Below are 25473 nucleotides of genomic sequence, written 5' to 3' on the forward strand. Positions count from 1 at the left end.
TATCTACGAGCCTAACTTACCTAATACTGTTTTTCAACCGTCTCGCCCGTCGGCTATTCGTGTTCATTAATACGCAATACAATCATAATTGCCATTAGATGAAGATTAATACTATTATTACACTTGACTCTAACGACATGTAAACCTGTCGATCGTGCGCTAAACGTACATTTTACAACAAAAAAATACTCTGCCAATCAATTTTATAACACGATTGGATTTGGAATTGCCGGTAATTGCTTCCTATGAGCTTATCGCTCCGCTTGGCCTATTAAAGACTTATCGACCTCCATTCGTTCTAAGTAACAATGGCTTTCAAATGCACGTAAAATCTTAAATCAATTAGCATTCATATCCACACAATCGCTTATGTAATTAGGAACATTTTAGGATAAAAACTAACAAGGTATCTAAGAGTTTTATTCGATTCAGATTTCTCATATAATTTAGCATTAAACACGATAAATTAGTATTGCAGTTCACGAAATATCCACATAAGATTCAAAGTGTTTCATTTGATAAAAAATGATCGTAAACAAACATTTGTCAAGGAGTGGCAATATAACGACTTTTATGTAATATTTAATTTCATGTCAAACTTCGCCCTCATTTTGTCCATAGACGATTTATTTATCTTATCTGACAGCACATTTAATGTTTTGGATGCTTCGCTTCTGATTTATTTATTGTTACAATAAAAGCAATGATACTGTGGCAAGGAAGCGCTCGTCTTTCTATTGTAGTTTCGATTAAATAAATTCCTCGGCAGCATAATAGGGTTACCGAGTATTTGGTGCTCCACTTAGATTCATGAAATTAAACTTTTTCCCATCAGGAAAATGAACGTGCTGCAACTGTCACTCTTGAATCGAAAACTATTTTCGCCATCTTTTACGTGGATTGGTGCAAACGCTCGTTTTTGAAGCCATTCGCTGTAGCTACTTACAGCTGTGGCCAATTGAAAGATGTATACGTATTTTGATTATTTTTACGTTTTTGAATTTATAGTAGATGATTATAATTGTATTTTTTGGCATTTATAATTGTATTATATTATGATTATAATTGTATTTTATGGCATTTTTTTCGTCGTCCCAGCAAGTGCATAATGGCGAGCCTCGAACTTAGCACGTGCGTGCGACCCTTTTTTTATATAAAACAATATCGAGGACATTTAAAAATTAGGAACTTGTAAATAAAACACTTGAACAATCATGAACCCCCAGATAATCATATATGGTGAGTGCTTGATGAATCGATTAATGCATTAGGGATGAAATCTTTCGCTTCTTCTACGACTCACAGTCGCTTACTATCTGCTCCAAACCGATTAAATTTTAATTCGTCGGAGAAAGCCACTCTTTTCCAATCTTTGACGATCCAATGGCGATGAGCTTTTGCCATTCAAGGCGATTATTTTTCATTTTCTCAGTAAATAGTGTTTTTTTGTTGGGTAGATTCAACCAAACGTCCATTCACTGTCCGTCTCGAAATATTCGAGTTTGAAGTAGGTTGCAATTCTGTTTGTATTTCAGCAGTAGCTTTGAATCGATATTTTTTTATGATATCCTTTATTCTGTGGTCTTCTCGAGCAGACGTCATACGCTTCCGACCATCCCCTTGCGCCCTCTCGATATTTTTAAATACATTTTCGAATAACAGCCACTAAACCCCACTCTTCGCGCTATCTCTAGAATTGAAACATTTTCTTCGAGATATACTATTTTTTTTTTATTTTACCTCTCCATGATTTTGGGTTTGACTTTACATAATCGAGGCTAACGTGCACCTGAGGAGGCTTTAAAAGTTAAAATATCTTATAAATTATTACCACAGATGCATTTGATCATAAAAAATACAATAGAACATGTTTTAAGGAAAGAATACATTTTAATGAAACTTTCAATTGGCCATAAGTGTACATTCATTTTTTAATTTTCCATTTCGAGTAAGACAGAAACACAAACTTTAGAAGTTAATTTATGAACCTTCATTTTTTTACACATGTTTAAAGACGTTAAAGTTAACCACTTTCGTTCTGTTACGTGTGTCGTTTTTTTTTTCGTGGATCTCTCGTTCCACATGTCGTGAGATATTTTCCCAGGTGTTGCCAATTGCTGCCTCTCTGTGCTTTCCCACACATTCGGTCCGTGCGAAGACGTAACGATTTATGGTTGTTGAAATAATAAAAAAAAACATAATCCGAAAGTATAATCTTCTTCATTCGGTTTCCCGTTGTGCTGTCATAAACTCGCGAGACGCACATTATGTATTTTATTTACGTGTCAGTTGCTGACCCAGTTGATTCCACTTGGTCAGTTCATCGTCGGATGTAAAATTCGCGATGAAGGTCCAGTCTGTCCTGCGGACCTTCCAGACTTTGACTTCGGTCCAAATCTGTAGAAGAGAAATAATTGGGTCACGGAAATCTCTGTTTAGATTTATTAAGTCCTTGATTTATTGCTCTATTATGATTGCGTTGATCAAAACTGTCGATTGTGTCGGTTCAAGACAATCGATTTTGTATTAAAAAAAAACTCTGCAATGTTACTCATTGAAAATATTCCAATGTCGTTTTTTATGAGCAATATGAAATACATAATCGTGTGGCAGTGATTTTAAATTGCGGTCCACATTTTTTAATGCACTTTTTGCTATGTTTATTAAGATTAAGTTAAGAAAAAACATTTGTTTAATACCCCAAATCAAATATATGAACTTAATAACGCACACATTTTTACGTTTATTCACATTACTTGCACTTGACCTACATCTGGAACCTCTCCCACTGCCCATGCAGTGTATCCTGAGTTTCTTTTTGGAATGCACGCGCTTGTCGCTGAAGATTTTGCTCTTTATTTTATAAAAAATGTTTTAAAATACACGTGAATACTATTCGCATTTAAAGATTTTTGCCATAAAGATAATATGTTTAAGTATTATTTTTTCCTTTAAGGTCTCTTATTTTAGATATAAGCAATATATATTGACTCACTTTGGGAAAAATTTACCAAAATATTTTTGCTATATGTGAGATTTTGGTCTAAGAATTTTGCGAACGACAAGTGTGTATAATATTTTCTATACACTGTTTAATTGTACGTAGTGTGGCAAAAATTGTAATCAGGTTTAAGTCAATCGAAATATTTTATATAGCCACTCAGCCATAAAAATGATAAAATCAAATGTAGCAAAACAAGTTATTTTTGTTATAGTTGATTTTATCAGTTTTATGATAGCATATATGCACAATACATAAAACTTGCTTCAAAAATAAAACATCTACGTCACTACAATAGCAAAAACAAAAATAAAAAAAATACTGTTCATTTTCTAAAATAAATATATAGAATATGTTTTAATTAATCCGCACTTCTAATACAATATATTGACTTTTATGATATAAAATTGTGTCGGGCGTGAACTAAATTGAATCATCCAATACAATTATTGGTTCTTAAATTCAATCAATGACGTTCGAAGTTTAAGTGTGGAAAGATACACAAGAGCTACCATAGATAATAAATCCATTTAGAATCGCCGCACAAATGTGAGGATAATCTTATCTTTATTGTTATATAGCTAATTAAAAACTAAGTAACGCAACAATGACACATTCTTCTTTCACCACAACGTTAATTTTACTCTCCCAAACTTTTGACTTTCTATCGCACAATTATCTGAGTTTGGAAGCATTCCAACTGTTGCACCTCTCTCGTTAATTTATACAACTGTCAAAATCACTCAAATTAATTTCGAAATTATTACGTGTAGGTACGCGTGTTCTAATCAAGTGCTACAAATAATGTGTTGAGTTAATGGCGTTTCTGATGGAACTGCCCATTGTGTCGCATGTATGATTCTTGGCTCGTTGTTAGCCGCAAAACGGGCGCGGTGGCTTTTGGCACACCCTGTCCTTGACGGCCTACGAAAATTATATTAAATACACATCAATATATTACGTTTCAGGGTAGATTAGGGAAAAACTGATACTGTATTATATTCGTAATTCTGCTAAATCGAAATTATATTCAGTAAGAATATATATTGTTCAAATCTATTTTTTAGAAACGATTTTCAGCTACGGCCTGTAGCGTGTCATAAAGTGTCGCGATTGCATCCCTTATTCTACGCCGTTGCGGCCAGAACGTTAGCGCTCGCTTTTAAGGCGATAGCTATGATGATCTAAAACAATTTGTGTGAGATGATGTACATCTCTTTTAGTTGTGCGACACAATAACTGAATTTTGTGCATGTTTTATATAAAAACCATCACGACACATTGGAGAAACCTGTGAAATAATGATCGTCAGATTTGTAATAAATTAATTAATAACTTCTGTCGTAACTATTTGAGCTGATATATTTTTAAATATTGCAGTTGTTTATAGAGCGTATTTTTTTTTGCTATTAGATCATTTTATTTATTTTTATGTATAAAAAACTTTTGTCACAAAAATTATATTACTCGATTAATATTAAAATTTTATTTTTACTGTAGGGTGTTTTTTTATAATGAAAGCTCATTTTTTAAATGCCTTCGTTTTTGGCTTTCAATAAAATATTAAATTATTTATTTTGTAATCAAATATGATATGCTATTTGTTGTATAATCATTTTTTTAGTCGTAGTGAAATGGGTTTTACTTGAATATTCGAATTATTCGCCGAAAATTCGTTTATACTATCTCAAATGAAATTTGTAAAAATCTTAGAACGAATCAATTTACATACATACTTGAGCAACACACGTTTTTCACTCAATATCGGGTATATAGTGACTAGTGCCGCTCCAAAATATATGGTAATTTATGCACGATTAATTGTTTCGAAATGCTAACACAATGGGCCGCTTCTCAAAAAAATGCTTTAACGCATGTGTTTAACGTAATGTTTATCGGTGTGTCTACTATGACCGAAATTCGCAGAATTCGTTCGTTGAACGAAATAACCTGCTGGAAAGGCCCACCATTTATTATCGTTTAACGCTCATCTCAAAAATAAATTTTTGTATTTGTTGTTTCAAGATGCAAAGATTTTATTTCAATCAGTTCAATAATTCGATCGCGTTTAATTTATTTAGAATTATTTAATTTATATGCAACTTCGAACAAAACAAATTCCGATACAGATTCGATCTTTATCTTTATCAAATTGGTTCCAAATATTATTAGCTATTGTATTACAATCAATGCTTCATCAATTTAGCTGAATTAATTCAATCGCAGCTGATCTTAATTATGGTGATTTTATTATCAATAAGTATGTAATAATAAATTAAGCGTTTGCTACAGTATTGTGTTATTTTTTAATTAAATAATATTTTCCAGGAAATTAATTGTTTTTTGCATAAATTGGTTAGATAAATTAATATCAGTAAAATCCGAGAAAGAAATTATGAATATATTCGAATATTGGTTTACTTGATCCATTTTTTATTCAATATTCTAACAATTAAAAAATAGGAATAATTGAGATCCCTATTGGCCAAGGACGGAGAATATAGTGGGTTACTTCGGTCGAGTTCAGTTCTGCCCGCTCTAAAATCTCTCGGAAGTTGTCCCAGGTTACCGAGAACGGGAGGTAAAGTGGGGGTAATTCAGTCGACTTGGCCAGCTTCGAGCGCTTCCGAACATTGTCGGCAAAAGAACCGAAGTCAAAGGGACCTAAGTCGGAGCTGCTATTTTGAGCGCGAGTGGTGAAATACTTCACCTTTCGCTCTCTCGCGTGTTAAGGGACGAGAGTGAGGGAGTTCAATTTCAGTATGCGCGTAGGTGTCCTATGGTTAACATGCATGTCGAGCGCTGCATCGTGGTCACGTGGTCAATTTATAATACCACATGCTTATCGGGGACTTCAACATACTCTTACTGACATCTTTGAATATTTTAGGGCACCAACAGGGATTAATTCTATTTTTGATAGTATATTCTTCTAACAGATATCGTTATTATATTTTTTTTCATATAAAACTAAATAATTAGTGGTACTTGATTTTGTTAAAAAAAATCGTTTCGAATATCCTTATGTATTTTCCTAGATCGGTTTATATAAATGTCACACCATAACGAAATCTTATTTAGAATCGATGGTGACGAATTCTAGGATAGTCACACTTGTGTTGTTCGTATTCTGAAGTATCATTTTTATGCCTTATGGCATTTTGCAAAAGCCGACAAAGATTTTGCGTAAATTGAATATTTACGACCGAAAACTTTTCACTGATTTTGTATTGGTGAGTGCCCACACAAACTTTTATAATTATCAGTAGCGTAATTTTAATAATATGACTTCTTCAATGACGACTTCAGTTGTAACTTCGGTTCGGACAACTTCCAGAGAGTGTAATGCAGGCATTATACTTGCTTACATTTTTGCCACAAATATTTTATTGGTTTTATCTATAGAATTTGTTACCACTAAACCCAAAAAATACATTTAGGTCTCGCCATCACTTTGGTAACACAAAAAGCTGATGTTGCCACTCTCCCAATTAATTTATTTAGCTCTTAAATTAAACGGCAGGTTTGTAGTACTATAAATTTTATCATTACAATCGTTACTGATAAAAAATAATTCCATAATTTTAAATCAGCTCATAATTGCACATATTTGTGGCAAAGAATATTATTTTGACACTGAAAACCTACATCCTAACAATTTGTAGCTATTTTTATAGATTTTATAATACGTAGATCTCATTTACCCTCGGTAGACGCACAATATGCGCACGACCTGACGAGGCACGATTGGCCTCCTAAAGACTAAATAGTCACCCGCAAACAAACTATAATTTTAATCTCTCGCTTTTTAATTAATTATGTGTGTTTTGCGTCAACATAATTGATCATGAAAATGTAATTAAAAAATATTTTTTAGTATTTTAAAAATTTTTAAATTTAAAAATAGTCAGCAGGATTATATATAAATCGAGCTATTTTTTATTTGTGATGATAAAAAAGTGCAAACTTTGAATAGGTTGTTTTGTGGTTCGCTCAACTATGCAACCGCAACTAGTCTCACGTGTAATATAAGTTACCTAAGAATACATAATAATGTCCGTTGTTCTCCGGTTTACCCTGTGCATGCCAAGAAAAAAAAACGTACAAAAACTTCAAAGCGACACGCCACGAGAGTTACGATACAAATTAATTGAAACACATTTCACGCAATTGTGCCTTGGAGTATGCTTTTTATTATCGTGAATCATAGTTTGGGCGTCTGCAAAAAATCTCAATGCTAAAGTTTTGCCAAAACTTAGCCGTAGATTTTGTGCATAAATTTACATCTAAACGACACAAAACTTCCATGTTAATAGCATTTTGATACGAGGACGTGATAAAAATTGATTTGTTAAAAATAATAAGAAAAAATTGAAAAAGGGTCAACCGGATATGATGCCAGCCAAACGGAAGCGCTTATGTAAAACGAAGCAGGTTTCCTTCGCTCTCTAATTAGTTTCATCGTTCGATATGTGTGTTTTGTATACTTTAAACACGCAAGTTTTGGGTTTTGTTAATTCTGAACACAACTCATGAGCGATTACTTTGGTAGTCATAGAGCGAAGCGTGTGCTTTCACCTTAACACATCAAGTTCTAATCTATAGTCAGAGCATAATGAGCGAATTTGTTTTGACTTTGAAGTGCTGATTTATGCGAGTTGGACGTTTATTTCTGAATTGGAGAGATTCGGAGGTCAAACTGGATAAATTTATCTGTTGATACGATACAAAATCGTTGATCAACAAAATAATGGTGGTTGTTTAAACGTTGCCTAATTTGACTAATATACAAACGTATCTGGTAACTTCCAATCTTTTTTTAGAAATCAAATAAATTAACCTTTGGCGCTTGTTTATTCTTCAAATGTATAGATCCACCTAAGGACTGTAAGTCATTATTTATCTACTAACCAATAATAGGATAATGTAATTTGTTTCGTTACATTCGAATCGATTCTACTGAAGGTTTCGTACATCGCAATACATTATATTAATTATTACACACACGTGATCGCCATAAGTAAATGTAACAATATGGCGACGGTGACGTAAAGATTCATCAGTCACGATTGTGTCGGTGTTTCTAGTTTTTTCATCTTTACAAAACAGATAATGGATCATAAGTGGTGTAGAATAGAGTGACGCACTGAAACTGTTCATGTATTTATAGATAAAATTTCGAAGTCTTATTTTATTTGGTATAAACAGACTAAGATTGATGACATACTAATTTGTTGTACTAGGCTGAACCCGAATGTTATTTAACTTCCATTAAAACATCATATTATTCTAGGAACTCTTAACTTTAAAAACGGTCAAGAACGTGGGTCGAAAATTTTTAGTTCCATTGGCTACGTTCGTTTTTATTTTATTTTAAATAGTATGGGGCGTTAACTGTTACGGAAATATTTACAGTAGACCACCCAATAACACGGTAGATTGGGAACGTGCTTTTTGAGTGCGTGTAGTTGGAAGACTAGAAAATACTAATGCAATTTTTTGCAATACGTACGTACGAATCAGGCGCGAGTGTTATTAATTACCACTATATAGAAAAGTAGCTGTCGCTATAGGGGAGTCGAAATGACAGGTCTTAAAAATCGGAGTGTCGAATTGAATTATTGTCGGCTGTGATCTTGTGATTTTGATGGACGATCCGCTGATTTCGTGTTTAATGCTATGACGCTCTAGGTGCGTAATTGTTACATATTTTATTCCGATGGTTCGAAACAGCCGTGGCGAATTGCAGTTGAGGATGTTGATAGGCCAATTGCATCGCTTTTTGGACATTCCCACTATGTGTGTTTACGCTTTGACGTAATATGACGATTGATATGGCAAAGTGAGAGGAACACAAGCATGTTGCGCAGGTTAGATCGCATTGTCTATCGCGAATCCTTTTTAGAATGCGTTTTCAAGTATGGGCGCTTGCGAGTGATTAATTAATTAATTAATATCTCATGAAAATTAATAATTTTTATCGCAATTATTTAGTTCCAAGATTTCTCTTCCATTGTTAGACGAATTGCTATTTATTTTCAATTCCGTAAACTGTTTTTTCACGAAATTTATACACATGCCACTATACTAATATATATATATATATATATATATATATATATATATATATATATATATATATATATATATATATATATATATATATATATATATATATATATTTATTTTTATTGTTTTTTGGTAGTTAACGACACCTTTCGGACCGGCTCTGGATACGTGCATGTTATATTTTTCGCAAAGCTTTTTCACATTGGTTGTTTTCAGAATGTATTACAACTCATAATCCTCTCTTGTAAACTGAATGATTGCTCAATTTACTTTGATAGGTAATCGGTAGGCGAAGTCATGCGCAGAATGAAATATTTAATACGCCCTAAGCGATATATTTTTAGATTAATATATTATTGAGCCATTGTTTTTTAAAGTGGTATAAGTCCATTTGTTCATACATTAAGATCTTTCAGGGTTTGCGTTTAAATCGACATAAATATATTGGTAAACGTTAATAAATTTAAAAGTATAAACTTGTTAAATCTTATTATGCAATAATAATTAATAAAAATATTAAAGAAAATACAATTTCTTAGCTTCAAATGAACAAATTATGAAAAATATGAACAATCGTAATTTAAAATTTATATTTAAATTGAAGTTGACTTTTCTAAAGTGTATTTTTTAATGTAAAAAATTTATTAAGAAATATTTGCAGTTATATTATAATTAGTTATAATATAAAAAAGTATGAAAAATAAATTTCTTAAGATAACTATTATATTAATAACAAACTAATTTACATTCAAATCTTATTTATTCTTTATACTAAGTATAGTTATGTAATTGTGGTGAATATACAGTATGAAAGGCAGTAAACTTATCGATTGTTTATGATTATTACAAATGGACTTATTCCATTTTCGACAAAAACATTTTACAGTTCAGCTTATTTTGATTAATTTATGAGAATATTGTGTAATATGTGTGCTTATAAATATAAAAAGAGGATATTATTATCTGACTAAAACTACCATTTTTTCCAAAGATGGACTTAAATCACTTTCAAAAAAACATGAAACAAAAACAATATATAGACCTAACCAAAGTTTTTGTCATCAGCTTAAATTTATAATATATTATATATTTATTTTAATTAAATTGTATTACATATAGGGTTTTTGAACTTAGGTTAATTTATAAATCGTCTCATTTATTTTGATGTATTGAACTGTCGAAAATGTTGAAATTAAACCCCTAAAATATTCAAAGCCAGCTATACGTCTGACGTTCCTCATTTTGCGGTCTCTTCCATCAATTCTGTCGCTCCCAACTCATAATTTTTCACAATTTGCAGTCAAAATGTCACCTCTGCCTACGTCTACGGTGGGATGTAGCGTGTAGCGGCAGACGTTCACAGATCAATATTGATGTTACGCGGAGTGAGAGGCTGGCTGGCCGTGCGCCTCCCGTGAACAAGACCCTCTCTACATTGTTTTTTATATATACATATATCTGTGTGTATGTTTTTTATCTCCTGCCTACCACGTGCGCAGACTTTCGAAGGAGGGCAAAAAAAAATCAAATGTGCCCCCAGGCAACTTTCCCAGGATGAACGCGCCCAAAATGAGTATAATCATTTCGCGTACCTACGCTGAAATCTGCCTCGCGAGAAAGGTGTGGAGAAAATAACTGGATAACGTCCAACTGTTGCATTTGAATTTTGCGTGACACTGCCATAATGTAATAACATATATACCTTGATAAACATATTATTATCTAATATGTATAACATAATGATGATTAAAATGTTCAGTTCTTCACTTGATAGTTCCACATGTATTCATTTGAAAGAACCAGTGAATATTTTAGCTCATTTTCGACACAATATCTTGCTTGGGGTCTTTATGCTTATATTTAATTATGTACACGCTTCTCTTTCAATATTTTAAGCCATGTGCGCACTGAGGCGGGAAGCGGCTGCGATACTCCCGCCTCGGTAGAGCCGGGGCTTTATAACACAACGTTATGCTGTCAGTCGAGATCCAATTACAATCGTAAATATCTCGCTTGTCTCAACGTAGAAAGTGACGGGTAATTACTGAGGCTATACTAGTGTTATTAGTAAATAAATGTTTTTTTATAACATTCGATTTATTGTTATTTTTATATAAAACGTTTATTTCACTATGATTTTTATTTTTATAAATATACTATATGGTTTATAAATATTTTAATGTACACAAGTTTGTAATTTGCTACAATATAACGCAGAATAAAAATATTTATAAACGCACACCCCCGCTATGTGCGCTGGCGCTGCATTGACTCTTCGTATGGAAAGATTCCACCTTTACATATATTTTTTCTCTTTATCTCAGATCACTTTACATGTGTTTTTATTAAAAATATATGTAGTTAAATCATAATTCATGCGATTGGTTAAATGTTAGAAGGACGGTGTAAGCTTATGATATATAATCTAACATCTACTTTTAACACCATAATTTTACGATTACAATTAAGTAATTATTTAAAAATAAATTTAAGCACCTGTTACAAATTAATTTGATCGTTGCAGAGATTAGAACCACATAACCTTGCGTTTCATAATTGCAATCGATCAACTTGAATTTTGACTACTAGGTCATGTCTGCGGTTTGATCTAAAATCAAGTTCTCTCTCACCGATCACCTGATCGAATCTAGACGAAATATTCCCAGGTATTTCCAATAAATTTGTTGTTGCGATTGTCTCGTTAAATTAGAATTGGACGTTAATGATGAATTATTACTTTTAGTTACACTATAGTTTGTTATTACACGACTAACAATAGTGCTGCTAAATTTTCACAACGTTCGTTTACCCCAGCGGCCGTCAAACGGTGGCGCGCGCCATAAGCGTGCGCGGGGCCCGACGCCAAAATTCCATCGACATCTTTCTCAGGCGATAACAGATATGAAGTTTCGCAAGTATTAATTTTTGAATCGCGGCATATCATCATCGACGGTCTATGTATAGACGCAATTATTAGCGCGAGACACTTGGCATAATGACATGACATACCTTGTCATCGTCGCGCGTAAAGGTGCGGACACAATGTCACGTGAACTTACAACAAAAACAAAGCGACGTATCTCTGCAAATGGCATCAACTTCAATTTAAGTAGAATAAAAACCATATCCGTATTCTATTGCCAAAGCTTACAAAAATATTTGAGAGGACAAAGAATGAAAAATTGGTACGGGACCAAAAAAAAGTCATCACGGAAATTTTTGTGCGAAGAGGAGAAATTTTATGTTTTGCGTGAAATGTTCATTATTTTATGTTTTGGTGCCGCCAAGATCATGCGATTTAACACTGATGAATTTTTTTATTGGGTTACGGTAAGAATCGTGTCTACGCCGACAAACCCGTACACCTAAAAACCAACATCCGCCAAGATTTCGTACAAAACGTACGAAAAAGTAATCGAAAATTACATCAAAAGGATCAACTACTGCAAAAGATCCAGAGGCCATTCATTTGATATTATTTTTCATAATTAACGAAATACATATAATGTTCTATTAACAAAAAAATCTGAAGATATCTTTAAATTTGTGTTTTTTTTTTTGTAAAAAAAAGTTCGGAAACTAAAGTTGGATCATCTTTTAGCATAATTATCTGGAAGCAAGTTGTATTTTTTTATGAACCTCATTTTAATTTGGCCAAAGAAAGATTATCCTGATAAATACTAAGAGCACACCGCTGTACTACAATGTTCAAAAAATACAAATTTGTGTTGTTTTTTTAAGTTGAATCAACCTTTACATATTTTATCAAGTCAACCAAATAGAAAGAAAAAAGTTGTTTAGGAGAAATAATATCATTTTTATACATTCTCAAGTTATATTAAATATTTATTAATATGTTATATTTTTGTGTGTTGATATATTTGCACAAATGCGGATTCGCTGTCTTTGCAAAATCACATGGAGTATTTTTATTTTCTGTTTTTTTTTTGTTGTGGTTTGTTTGTCAGGGATTAGGCGTCAAAAAAGCTCATCTCCGTTATGCGGAGCGCGTGTCACTTTATTGCCGATTTATGGTTTGTGTAATACGCTAGTTCGCAGTGTTCTTAAATATTTATTTATTTGTTATTACCATCAATGCGTCATAACGACCATTATACAAACAATAATAAACATTAAAAAATTAGTTATGATGCACACCTAAAATAGGTGAGCATTACTATCCCATATATTTTTTCCAGCTCCTCATAGCTATCGCCGAAATCATCCTTGTGATTACTTCCCTTATTCTTGACCGTTGCAGCCTGGATGTCAGCGTTCGAGAACGCTCCCATTACATGAGCCATCCAGCTTCTTGCTAGACATAATGTTTTCGGCGATAGCTACGAGGAGCTGGAACAATTTATGTGGGACGGTGCACATCTCTTTTAAATCAGAATGTTATATAGTGTACTTTGGATTGTTGATCATTGATTTTTCGGGTTTATGTTAACCGCGCTTACTATGTTTTCAAAATGCAACATTTTCCTGGAAAATGTTAGCTTTGCAGTCGTCTAACAACGGCGCCGAATGAGTCAGTAGAAATCGCAAGGATTGGGAAACACGCCAGCCTTCCTTATAAAGAGTAGGCCGTCGCGCGATGGGTGGTGGGGGCTACGTTGTTTTTGTGCTCATCTGTCAAATTTGCGTTTATGTTCTCGCGCTCTTCGCCTCAAAACTTATTGTTGGCGTGACCGCCGATGAGTCATTCGCCGTGCACACAAACAGACACACATACACACCGGCAACACGAAACGTTTTCTCTGCGTTCTCATTCAGCTTCAGTCGGCGGCATCGGCTCGACGGTGACTCACTCGCCGGCGCTCGTTGCGGTGGAGCCTTTTTTTCGCGATCGGAAGCCTCCCCGGGGAGATGAGTCTTCGAGCGAGATGGCGACTAGCCTGGACCTGGCCAGCAGACGCGTCGCCGCGCGCCGCAGTTTCAGAGTCCCTGGAAGACCCCTGGAGCAACATGTCAAAAGTTAGATTTTTCGCAACCGCCGAATGTGACGCGTTCTAGTGCCCGAAATGGCGATGAAGAGCCACATACATCATTCGAGATTTTTTGTTGTTAAAATAAATGGACTGTGTGATTGTGCTAAGTGTGTTACCGGTTATTGTGCTGTGATTTGATGATAAATCAACCTTAAAAGATTGTAGGTTGGTGATGCCTGAAACGGAGCGGGTGAATTGTTGACCCACATGATTATAATGTGGCGTTGGAGTGTGAATATCGTGTGTGTTTCGTTGTCATGGCTACCCATGCTAATTGCTGATTGATCTGTATTGTATGTGGTATTGAAATCGGATCAAATATGCTAAAATATAGTTAGTATCTAACGCATTTTTTATGCTCGAATGTATTTTGTGTAACAAGTTTATTTTCAAATTGTTCCACAATGGCTCAATCCAGATGAAAGAATTATCATTTCAATAGCACAGTAAGTGTTAAACTATAGTAATTGCATATATTACTCTTTCATTGTGAGCGTTTCAAGACAGTTTTTTTATGTATATGAGTTACACTTTTTATACCACATATGCACGAGATTAAGAAAATCTGATTCATTAATCCCCACCTCAATTGAAATTTAAAAACATATTGATTCATATGAGAGACGAACCCAATGTTTCTCACTTATATTAGAAACTGTCGAAAAAATATACGAATTACGATAATATGTTATATATATTAAACGCTTAAAGGTTACTAATAAAATATCAATACATAAAAATAATGCGTTATTAAAGTTACACTAACATAACGCGAGATTTCGAGCGCAAAGCTGCAAGATTATGCGACTGAAGCGCGATTTTAGTGCTCCTATATAATAATACTCTTAATTTATAATACAAAACGATTGATACATTGAAAATAAATATAAAATTTTAGAACTAACTGTGCGATTTTTCTAATGAAGTTTTGGCATAGACTGATCTTAACACTTTGAATACCGCGTGCACAAATTTGTGTGTTTCAAAAACTTGCGTTGCGTTGAGCAGCTTTTTGAATATGCTAATTAAAACGTCGTGTATACAGATTTTGAGAAAGCCTTTGACAAAGTTTGTCATAGGTTATTATTAAAAAAAATTGTCGAACCTCGGTTGCTCGGATAATTTAACTCGGTTATTCTCGAGTTATTTAAGCAATCGTAGACAGTTTGTAACCTATGGTGGCCGATTGTCAAAAGTATATTTTACCCCTTCGGGGGTTCCTCAAGGATCCAATCTGGGACCTCTGCTTTTTGTGTTATTTATTAATGACATAAATACAGCAATTAAAAATTCAAGTTTTCTTCTGTGCGCAGATGACTTAAAATTATATAAATGCATTCGATCTGTTGTGGACTCCTTCTTTCTACAAAGTGATTTAGACTCTCTGTGGAGATGGGCTTCCATTAACCGTCTGCCCTTTAGTGTCGGAAAGTGCCATACTGTGTCATTTTCTGGATCCCGTTCGCCATCAGCTTATTTCTACCATCTCGGTGGTAACATTTTGACTAGAGAAACTTCCACTAAATATCTCGGAATCTCTACACATACACGACGTCTGGGATAAATCTTCCAAGATGCTCGGCTTTGTTATGAGGAATGCCTTTCCCTTTGACGATCCGTCAGTTATTCGCATCCTCTATGACACCTTAGTTCGTAGCATTCTTGAATCGGGATCTATAATTTGGAATCCTCGAATAGCCAAATATTCCCTTTTAGTGGAAAAAATTCAAAAAAGGTATTTAAGATACCTTTACAAAAGGACATTTGGTTATTATCCGTACTTATATCCCAACGCCTTTCTTTTAGGAGCGTTGGGATATGATTCGCTGAGTTCTCGCAGAAAGCTTTATGTCGCTAAGCATTTTTTCAAATTACTATTCTCGAGGAATTCCAGTTTTGGGTTCCGGAACATTTTCGAGAATCACGATCGCGACCTCTTTTGATGACCGTTAGGGCTAGGACATCCGCACTTTCCGACTCGCCTATAGCTGTGACCATCCGGCTCCTTAATACGCTGGCCTTACATATTGACCTATTTAATGTTAGCTACGATGATCTGATCCAGTTTGTATCATTTAATTTTGATATTTTATAATTTTTTATGTTTAAGTATTGTTATATTTATGTATATATATACGTTTTTTATGTTTTATAAATTTAAAATTTGTTTTCAATCATCGTGGCGCATTGGGGTAACCTATTAAGCCACGATGGTCTTAATTTAATCTAAAAAATAATAAAAAATAAAAATAAAAAACAAATACAGATATAAACTGTATGCAGTTTCGTATTTAAATTGTCAGGAATCGGTTGTAAGTGTCGTACAAACAATGATTTACATTTAAACTAAATGTTATTTTTAACACATTAAATACCGTGTGCATAAATTTATGCGTTTTGACATTTCATCATATAACAAAATCACACATTAAACTGCGTATTTATTTAGCGCTTTAGCCAAAGGTGCTATTAATATTATATTAACTAATGTAGTTAAAAAATCGATTTCCAAAATTTCAGGGGCTCAAAACATGGGTAAAAATATTTGTATCAAGGCAGTATTTACAGATTTTTTTTATGAATATACCAGTTACCATAAAACTGCGAATCGCGTACATAGAAAATAAAAATGTTTCAAAATAATTTTTAACACTACATTAAAAATTACGTTTTAATATTATTTTTCATGTTGAAAACATTCTGATATATTTTTATTTAAAGTTACAAACCTATTTTAAAAATGAATACAGTGAAATCTCTTTGTAACGAAATTCCCAGTATAACGAATCTTCAATTTGTCCCGGAAAAACTTTCATACAAAATGTTTTCACTGTAACGAAGACTGATCTCAATATAACGAAATATTTTGACCAGAATTTAAAAATGATTTGCCACAATATTTCTCCGAATTCAGTTCGTCCTTGACTTGGCATGTGCCAGGTGTGTTCAAAAGCGACATTACATGTGTTACGCTGACCCTCAAACTATTTTTATATAATATTTTTTTCACAAATTTTATTGTGTTTCATACAGTATCCTTAAAAATGGACAAAAAACGATCTGTCATGCTGTAGTAATATGGTAATTAAAAATAAAATAAAAATATATCATATTCCTTACATTCAATATATCGAATTTTCAGTATACCGAAATTTATTCATTGGTTCCGTGAGCTTCGCTATATTGAGATTTCACTGTACAATTTTGAATTTATTATTATCTAGCTAAGTTTTAAACCTACTCTTAAATGATATACAATATTTAGATTTATCATTAAATATCTATGTTTCAAATCTAACGTTAAATAATATAAAATGTTTTCCTCTGTAAATATTTTGTCAAGTTGTAAATCTATTTTCAAATGAATTGAAAATGTTAAGTAGTTTTTTATAGATTGAACCATTTTAACTATCATTGAAAATCCTAAATAATAATGTCTAATTTGAACCATTAATTTTAAAAAATTATAACGAAGCAAAAATAATATTTAAAACCCAAAAAGTTGTGGGTCCGGTGTTCGCACACTCGCTAGCTTCGGTACCTCACGATAGTGAGGTACCGAAGCTAGTTATATTGAATGGCATCCATTTCCATTTTTGCAAATATTACTCTAGGACCCTGAAGAAAATATGGACACTTCTCCCCCGTGTGTTTTTTCTTTAATTAAAATATGGTTCAGATGTATGTAAATAAAAAACATTCTTGTTTTAATTTAAAAAAAGGAATTGTTAAATCTATAAAAACACTTTAACTGTCAGTTTGCCTCAAGTGTTCTCAGAAAGTTCTTGAAAATGCAATAGTGACTCAATCAAATCGAAACAATAAGCGTTGTTCTTTCTGCGGTTTTTATGATCGTCAAACCTTTATGTTTGCCTGTGAAAGTTATGGCGGAAATTAATTTTCTGAAAATCATGACGCAAATACGTTTATTATTATATTGCACCTATTATATAGATAGGCATTGTGCTGTTACTATCATAGTTTCTGTTAACGTTGTCGCCATTATTGTAACTGACGACCTCACTGATGGCACTGAGTTTTTATGTATTTGTTTTATTCGCTCGTTCCGGATATACTGTTATGTTATTGTCTTATGTCGAACAAGTAATCAGTCATTTAATTGCGCCATTTGGGTTTGAAGTACTCGAAACGTATGGTGTTCAAATTGTGTCGTCAAAGTCGCATTAGTGCTTTTTTCGAATCCTATCGCTCTTTGTATCAATTTTGCTGCGTAGAATCGACGCGATGTTTATCTCTTTTGTCCAAAATTATTGTTTTTTTACTATTGAAAAATACGTGTTTTATTTAAGTAATTTGCGAAAAAATAAATTACAATAATTTTACACGGTAATTTGAATGTGAAATGCAATTAACTGGCAACCGTAGATGTTCTTTTTTTGTAGAGCCAGTTTTGAAACTCGGTTATAAAATAAACACAGCGAAAAAAGTATAACCAATTTATTTAAGAAATATGCAGAAAAAATGAGCAGAAATTTGCGTTGGTGACAATTTTCTATGGAAAATTACTCTGAAAGCTTTGAAATGTAACTCATAGTCTATATAAATGCACTTAATTGGAGAATTTTGTTTATGGAGGTAGATCAGGTGCAAGTGATAATATACTGTTCTTTAGTTTTTATAGTATTTTATTCGATATATCAAGTCATAAACATGTTAAATTTCGCTAGTGATTCATGCATTGAAAATGTAAAGAAAATAATTATAATTAAAATCGCTAAACAGGAAAGCTTATATACTGATACAAGGAATGTAATTATTTATATAGCAGTGAAACGTCGTAGTATATATTTATAGATATAAAGAAACGTGTGCTTTTTAAATAGAATAAACATTTTTAAGCACTGCACTGAACCGGTGAATTCTTTTTCTGTACTATGATTTTTATTTGTTCTTGCGGTTTTTTTACATTTGCAAAAATGTATAACTTTTTATAAATTAACGATTATTTTTTCAGTATTTATTTACAGTAGTTGTATCAATAATGTTATTTAGTAACAGGATATTTTTAATCCTAAATCAACAATTGCAGTGGAGATAAAATAATCTCAGTTAAGCTATATTATGCTTTGAGTTTCGACTCGATCACAATGCAACAATATCAATTAAAAACATATGTAATACAATGGGCAAGAATGCCATAAAATTTTGTTCCGGAAATTTTGACATTGAATACGTGAGGGCGGGTAGTCCTTAGAGGTTGTTAGTGAGGATATTAGAGCTGCCATTAACGAAACAAAAGCTAGCACAATAACGTGTCGCCTACATCAGTTCAGACATTTAAAAAATTAGGAAAGGTGTTAATTTACAGAATATGTGTATCTCATTGTAGCGACCACACACAGATGCCCACGTTTGAAAGGGTCTTATTCTCAAAACTCACGTTAATAATCATCCATCAACAAGGAAACAACAATAGCGTAAAAGATTGGGATCACACTGTCCTCGTTATGACTAGATAATTCCCATAAATTGCACGAGTTCTGTTCTTACTGTAAATATTTTTATATTGACATTTGAGAAAATATTTCTTGGATGCGAAACGGTCATGGATATAATAAATCAGCAGTCCCACAAGATTCCCGTTATAATGCAATACGACCTAGGACAATGCCCATCAAGAGAATGTCGCTTTCTAAAGGCGTAAACATATTTCGCTTAGAGTCACAAAACCTTAAATCATGAGTTGTCTGAGGAAAACCTCGCGCAGTGAATCACAAAATATCAATAATTAATGATTCTATTGTAGAACAGAAAGATTTGTTTTTGACTCGAATTATTACTGAAGTGGATTTAACACGCGATGTAAAAGGCAATGGTTGGACGCAAATCAACCCCCAATTCCATCCCCGAGAAAAGGATTACATTATGCATTTGATGGAATACGAAGAACATAATTCATTATGAGTTATTGGATTAAATGCAGATAATTACGACAAACTCAGACCATAAAAAAAGCTTCCCTTATAAATTAAAAAAAAATTATATTTATTTTTTAAAACGACTCTTATGGTAAATTGACCGGGCCCCCATACGAGCTTTTATGTGACTTGACATATAGTTAACGCTAGTATTTGGTTCCTTTTAAAGATACAGACTTGAATTTTTGATTCAAAATAGAGCTTTCGAATATACATATGATACCGTTTAAAAAAATTAAAAATTAAAAAAAAAAGGTTTTTTTTCCAAAACACGTTTAGTGTTATGAGTCAATCGACCCACCATACATACGCTTATAAGACTTGCAATATAGTTAAGGTCAGTGTAAGCTTATGTATACATATTTAAAGTTGAATTTTGGTGACAGTATAGATCTCTGCGCCTGTATATGTTCGCTAGCAAAATCCAATGTGTCAATTTTTTGAAAAATGGCGACAAGTATAAAGACTTAAGCACTTGTAACTCAATAGGTTTAAATTTTAACGAAAAGATCGCTATATATGCAACGTTTAAAAGCATAAACTTCGTCTAAATAAAATATAAAAAAAATAGTTTTTTGCTTCAAAACAAGCGATGTATCAGTTCGATCGGACCCTCATACGAGCCATTTTGAGACTTTCAGAAGAGAGCTCTTAACTGCTTGGTTTTAAAGATTAAAAATTAAATTTTTAGTATCGTATAGAACTACTAAGCACCCTCTATACGTTCTGTATGAAAAAAAATTTTTTTTTTACAAAATGGCAGCCAATGTAAAAATTAAAAGTGTCATAACTTTTCAAAGTGAAATCCTACTGAAAAATGTCATATTCAAAAAGTGTTCAGAAGCTTAATTTACATTTAAAGAAGGGTAATTTACACCAAGACAGTGCTCACACGCATGTATCCAAAAAGATAACGATACAAAAAATCAATGGATTTTCTTGGGAACTCTTTTTTCATCCACCGTATTCTCCAGACATTGCTCCAAACGATAATCGTCTATTTAGATCCCTGAAACAGTTATTAGGATTTACAAAGATATAAAAAACGATTTATTGCCTCCAAATATTTTTCGAATCATATATAAAACATGTAAAGAATAATTGTAGAAAAAGATGTAGAATATATAATTCAGTATTAGTATAACCCGTTTTCATTTTTAACTCATTTAACTCGTACCTTAAAAAACGCAGACTTATAGAACAACCTGATCTCTTGTTTTTCTAAACTTTTTCATAATAAAATTATGTAGGTAGATACATTCCATACGCCTTTTTTTTAACTTGTCCTAATTGATGAAAAAAATGATAAAAGCGTCGATGCCAGTTGTAGCAGATTCATTTGACACAATTGACAAGATAATTGACAAATAATAAGCTACCAGTTATTCGGTTCATTGAATCCAATCGTCTTAACACAGCATAAACTAACCCTCATAGTGATAGCTCTATTATGTAATTGATGCAATTATCCTGATTGGCACATTTAAATACGTTTATTCCCAGAATCTATCATCACCATGGTAATAAGTCGGACAATATGATGAATGCTTCTCTCATTGTCAATTTTAAATATAATATAAACGTATGCGAATCCTGGTACAAGTATATTATATAAATAATTAGGGTTTTATTATATTCACCTCTCGTATAACGCGTCGTAGAGGACTAATTAGGCTACCTTATTATCCTGGAATTTTTCGCATGACGGCTCGTGGATAAAAGTTATGCCGGTCCCTTTTTTGCATCAAAGGGTGTTTGTACTTTAAATAAATATACATATGTATTTTTTATAATAATTCTGTTTTATTATTTTTTGACCACGTTAAAGCTTTTCGCTCCAGCGTCCATCTAATTTGTTATATTCGTTTTTGTGAAAATTTTCAACAATTAAATACATAAATAGCCATTTTTAACCAGCGCCATAAATTGACTGGTACACTACTGTTTTTATCTTATAAAAAGTTTTAAAAATACATTTTTTTATTAAATAACATTAATACCAACGGAAGTTTCATGTTTGCTTATTTTTGTTTTTTTTTTGGTAGTTGACCAAGAGTCACACCTCGCTTTTCCTGTTTATAATTTTTTTTCTCGATTATTATATTATCTTCAGCTTATAATAGTTGTTCTGGGAGGGTCGATCGGCCAAGGTCGGTTTTTTCTCATTCGATCGCCGATTCGGTGTACAAGCGTTACAGTTGTGGTGGTATTCTCCAAACGTCCGATCGCCACATTTCAAAGGCTTCGTTCGTGCTTTACTTTCACGAGTTTCGCAACGGATATTCTAAAAACGCCACAAAGAAAATGTATATACCTCCAAGATTAATGAGAGAGAGAACGCTCGACTGACTGATCTCTCTGTGAACAGCGCGGCGATAACAATAACCAAAATGTAGAACCATTGAGCCGTGACCGAGCTGTAGATAGGGACAGGCGGAACAGAACGTGTTGCGCTTTTCAGGGCAATCGTGTCCCCGGGAATAATTTTGGGAATTATTGTATCTAATTATTGTTTTGAAAAGCATTCCAAACCTTCCTACTTTCTTTGAAATTGTTCATACATATTAGGACGGTACATGAGAGAAAATCTATCATTTCAATAATGCTTTTCACTGTCAAAAAATATTTGTGTAATGTTTATAGAGATCCATTCATTGGTTCACCATTTTTATTCAAAAAATTTAAATTAATATTATTAATTAAAAATGGTTATCGTTACTGCAGATTTCATCAGAAAACTCGCAGTGATTTTCACTTTTTATTTTTATAATAAATATTTATTCTTGATCACAGGTTTCCAATTTTAAATTTACGTGGGTCTAAAACTAAGCCGGCGATACGCTACAGTAAGATGTTTTATTCATTTCAAAATACCATATAATTTCAATCTGTTTATACTGCAAAGGAAAACTAAACAGTAATAAAACAAATATTGAATCACTTCCGAGAAATATCTTTATGATTAATTTCGAGTAGCAAGGAAAATAACATCAAAACCGTTTTATATCATCACATGACGTGGACACTGTCCAATCGAGTTCTCCCCCATTACAGCCTGACCCAAATAATCTATCAAATGAATAATTTGCTAGAATGTTAAGAATCGTGATAAAAAATCGATCCATCTGCCCTAAATTAGACCGAAGCTCTTTCTGTAAATCGAAACACCACTGACTGACGTCATTCGACTGTTTTTCTCGCAGATCTGTTTTATATATTATATTTCCTGGACTTCCTGAGGAATGCAAGAGCGTGGCAGAGCTTGGCAACGGTCCCACCTGATGCTTGGAAGCATTTAAAGATGCAGTCGACATCTGTGGAAGGTCTCCGGGCGAGTCATTCCCCTTGCTGACGTCAGTCAGCGCAGGGGGATGGTCTTTGTGCTTTTTTATGTCGCAATTGCCAATCCGCCGCCTAATTGCCTATCTTTGCCAAAGCGCGCTTCTGTGCATTTTGTACCCCGTTAATGCGTTTGGACCGTTCTCTGGCAGGACGCCTGATGATTGGTGGTTGTGCCGAGCCAAGTACGTACATTTGTTGACACTCGTCACGGCTTATTTATCGCCCTGACATTGTATGACACGCGAGGACCAAGTAAACGATGAAATAATGTGCTTCGGAATCTTGTTTTAAAAATATATTTATATAACCCATCAAAAATATATATCTTTCCACCAATCCAACAAATAATCAGTGTGGCAATTGAATATTTTTTAAATCATATCAACGTATGAGCTTTGCTTTATTTTATTATCAATCCCGATCGCGCATGTACTGTAACGCTGATCATTATCGCAATAATATATTCATTTAATTGCGTTTCCATTGTATTTGTGGTATCAAGGTTAATTAAGCGCTATTTATTTAGCTAATATAGCTAATTGTTTATACACTAAACAATTTAATCAAAACAGAATATAAAAAATACTTTAATATACTCATCTATTTCTTAATGCACGAATGTGTTTCTTTCTTTCATTGATAAAATCCGCTACATTTTTATTTTTGCGGATTGTCCTAGGAATATTATTATACGAATTCACACCTCCGTACATTATTCCCCTGGCCGTACTCTTTTTCTAATATATATATAACTATTAAAATTCTCTGGTAACATATAATTTTCTAATTATATAAATACTAAAACATTCATCTCCAATATTTATTAAGCATCCAACCATTCCAAAAAATATTGAAAAAGCTGTATTTTATTAAATGGTGTGTATATAAACGACTATTTTGGCATATTGCGGTTAAGTGAAATTTTTATTTCTTCCAACATTTGGTCCTAGAATGTCAATAATAATTTTGTTATATAAATTAAATATAATTGATGTTTTAACGTGCTTTACATATTCTATTTATATATGGTGTATGTGGCCATGCAGTGAAAATTCTTTAAATGTAATATTACAATATACAGTGAAATCTCTTTGTAACGAATACCGAAATAACGAAATTCCCATTATAACGAATCTTCAATTTGTCCTCGAAAAACTTTCATACAAAATATTTTCATTGTAACGAAGACTGATCTCAGTATAACGAAATATTTTAATCCGAATTTAAGAATGACGTTACAACTTGCCCCAATATTTCTTCTAATTCAGTTTGTTCTTGACTTGACGTGTGCCGGATGTGTTCACAAGCGACATTCAAGGTGTTGTGCTGACCCTCAAACTTTTTTTATAAAACATTTTTTTTATTAATTTTATTGTGTTTATTACAGTATTCTTAAAAATTAATAAAAAACGAGCTGTTAATCTTGTAAGAGGTTATTTTGATGCTGTAGTAATATGGTAATTAAAAATAAAATAAAATAAAAATATATCATCTTCCTTACATTCAGTATAACGAAATTTTTTCTTCGGTCTCTTGAGCTTCGCTATACTGAGATTTCACTGTAGTATGCTTTGAAAAAATGATATCTTAGATCAGAAGTATTTTTAAGATTAAAAATTCTTTTTAATATTTAGAATTTATTCAAGTAAATTTAAAATAAGTAAATAATAATAACTATTTCTTAAATATCCACATTAAACATATAAAACTCATTTTTTTTAATAATTATTAAGTCACTAATGGTGAGTGTTACTAAAAAAGTTATCATGACAAAAATCTAAAATTATGGTAAATTGTGTTTGCACGTGCGCACCGTGTCATCAAATTACATATTAATTTATTTCATATTTTGTTAACATATTTTTATTTAAAAAAATCGTTATACTGAAAATTCGTTATATTGAATGTAAGAAAGATGATATATTTTTATTTTATTTTTAATTACCGTATTACTACAGCATCAAAATAACATTGAATGTCGCTTGTGTACACATCTGGCACACGCAAGTCAAGGACGATCTGAATTCGGAGAAATATTGTGTTAAGTTATAACGTCATTCTTAAATTCGGGTCAATATATTTCGTTATACTGAGATCAGTCTTCGTTACAGTGAAAACATTTTGTATAAAA

The 25473-nt window shown here is 32.7% G+C and overlaps 1 protein-coding gene and 2 long non-coding RNA genes across 24 annotated transcripts in view; all 3 read left to right on the forward strand.

Moving 5' to 3' along the window:
* Positions 1 to 25473, forward strand: part of dop (microtubule-associated serine/threonine (MAST) protein kinase dop) — a 67589-nt gene that overhangs the window by 18530 nt on the left and 23586 nt on the right. For 5 of the 22 annotated variants that reach the window (XM_088190670.1, XM_088190674.1, XM_088190680.1 and 2 more), the window contains exon 1: positions 13839 to 14047. The exons of 12 other annotated variants lie outside the window; for them this stretch is intronic. In XM_088190670.1, the coding sequence (XP_088046796.1) occupies positions 13957 to 14047 (91 nt within the window). In that variant the 5' untranslated portion in view covers positions 13839 to 13956. Of the gene's footprint in view, positions 1 to 13836; positions 14048 to 25473 lie in introns of those variants that run through there. 5 more of the 22 variants (XR_015810505.1, XR_015810504.1, XR_015810508.1 and 2 more) reach the window with 2 other exon arrangements.
* LOC148232695 (uncharacterized) lies at positions 719 to 3279 on the forward strand. Its single transcript, XR_015810409.1, has 2 exons — positions 719 to 3030; positions 3067 to 3279. It is a non-coding gene; the product is annotated as an uncharacterized LOC148232695 (long non-coding RNA).
* Positions 5571 to 6855, forward strand: LOC148232696 (uncharacterized). Its single transcript, XR_015810410.1, has 2 exons — positions 5571 to 6126; positions 6181 to 6855. It is a non-coding gene; the product is annotated as an uncharacterized LOC148232696 (long non-coding RNA).

Source organism: Plectrocnemia conspersa, unplaced genomic scaffold (genome assembly GCF_051122295.1).
Source record: "Plectrocnemia conspersa isolate PC_06_02 unplaced genomic scaffold, ASM5112229v1 ptg000008l, whole genome shotgun sequence".
In the NCBI taxonomy this organism is placed as follows: Eukaryota; Metazoa; Arthropoda; class Insecta; order Trichoptera; family Polycentropodidae; genus Plectrocnemia; species Plectrocnemia conspersa.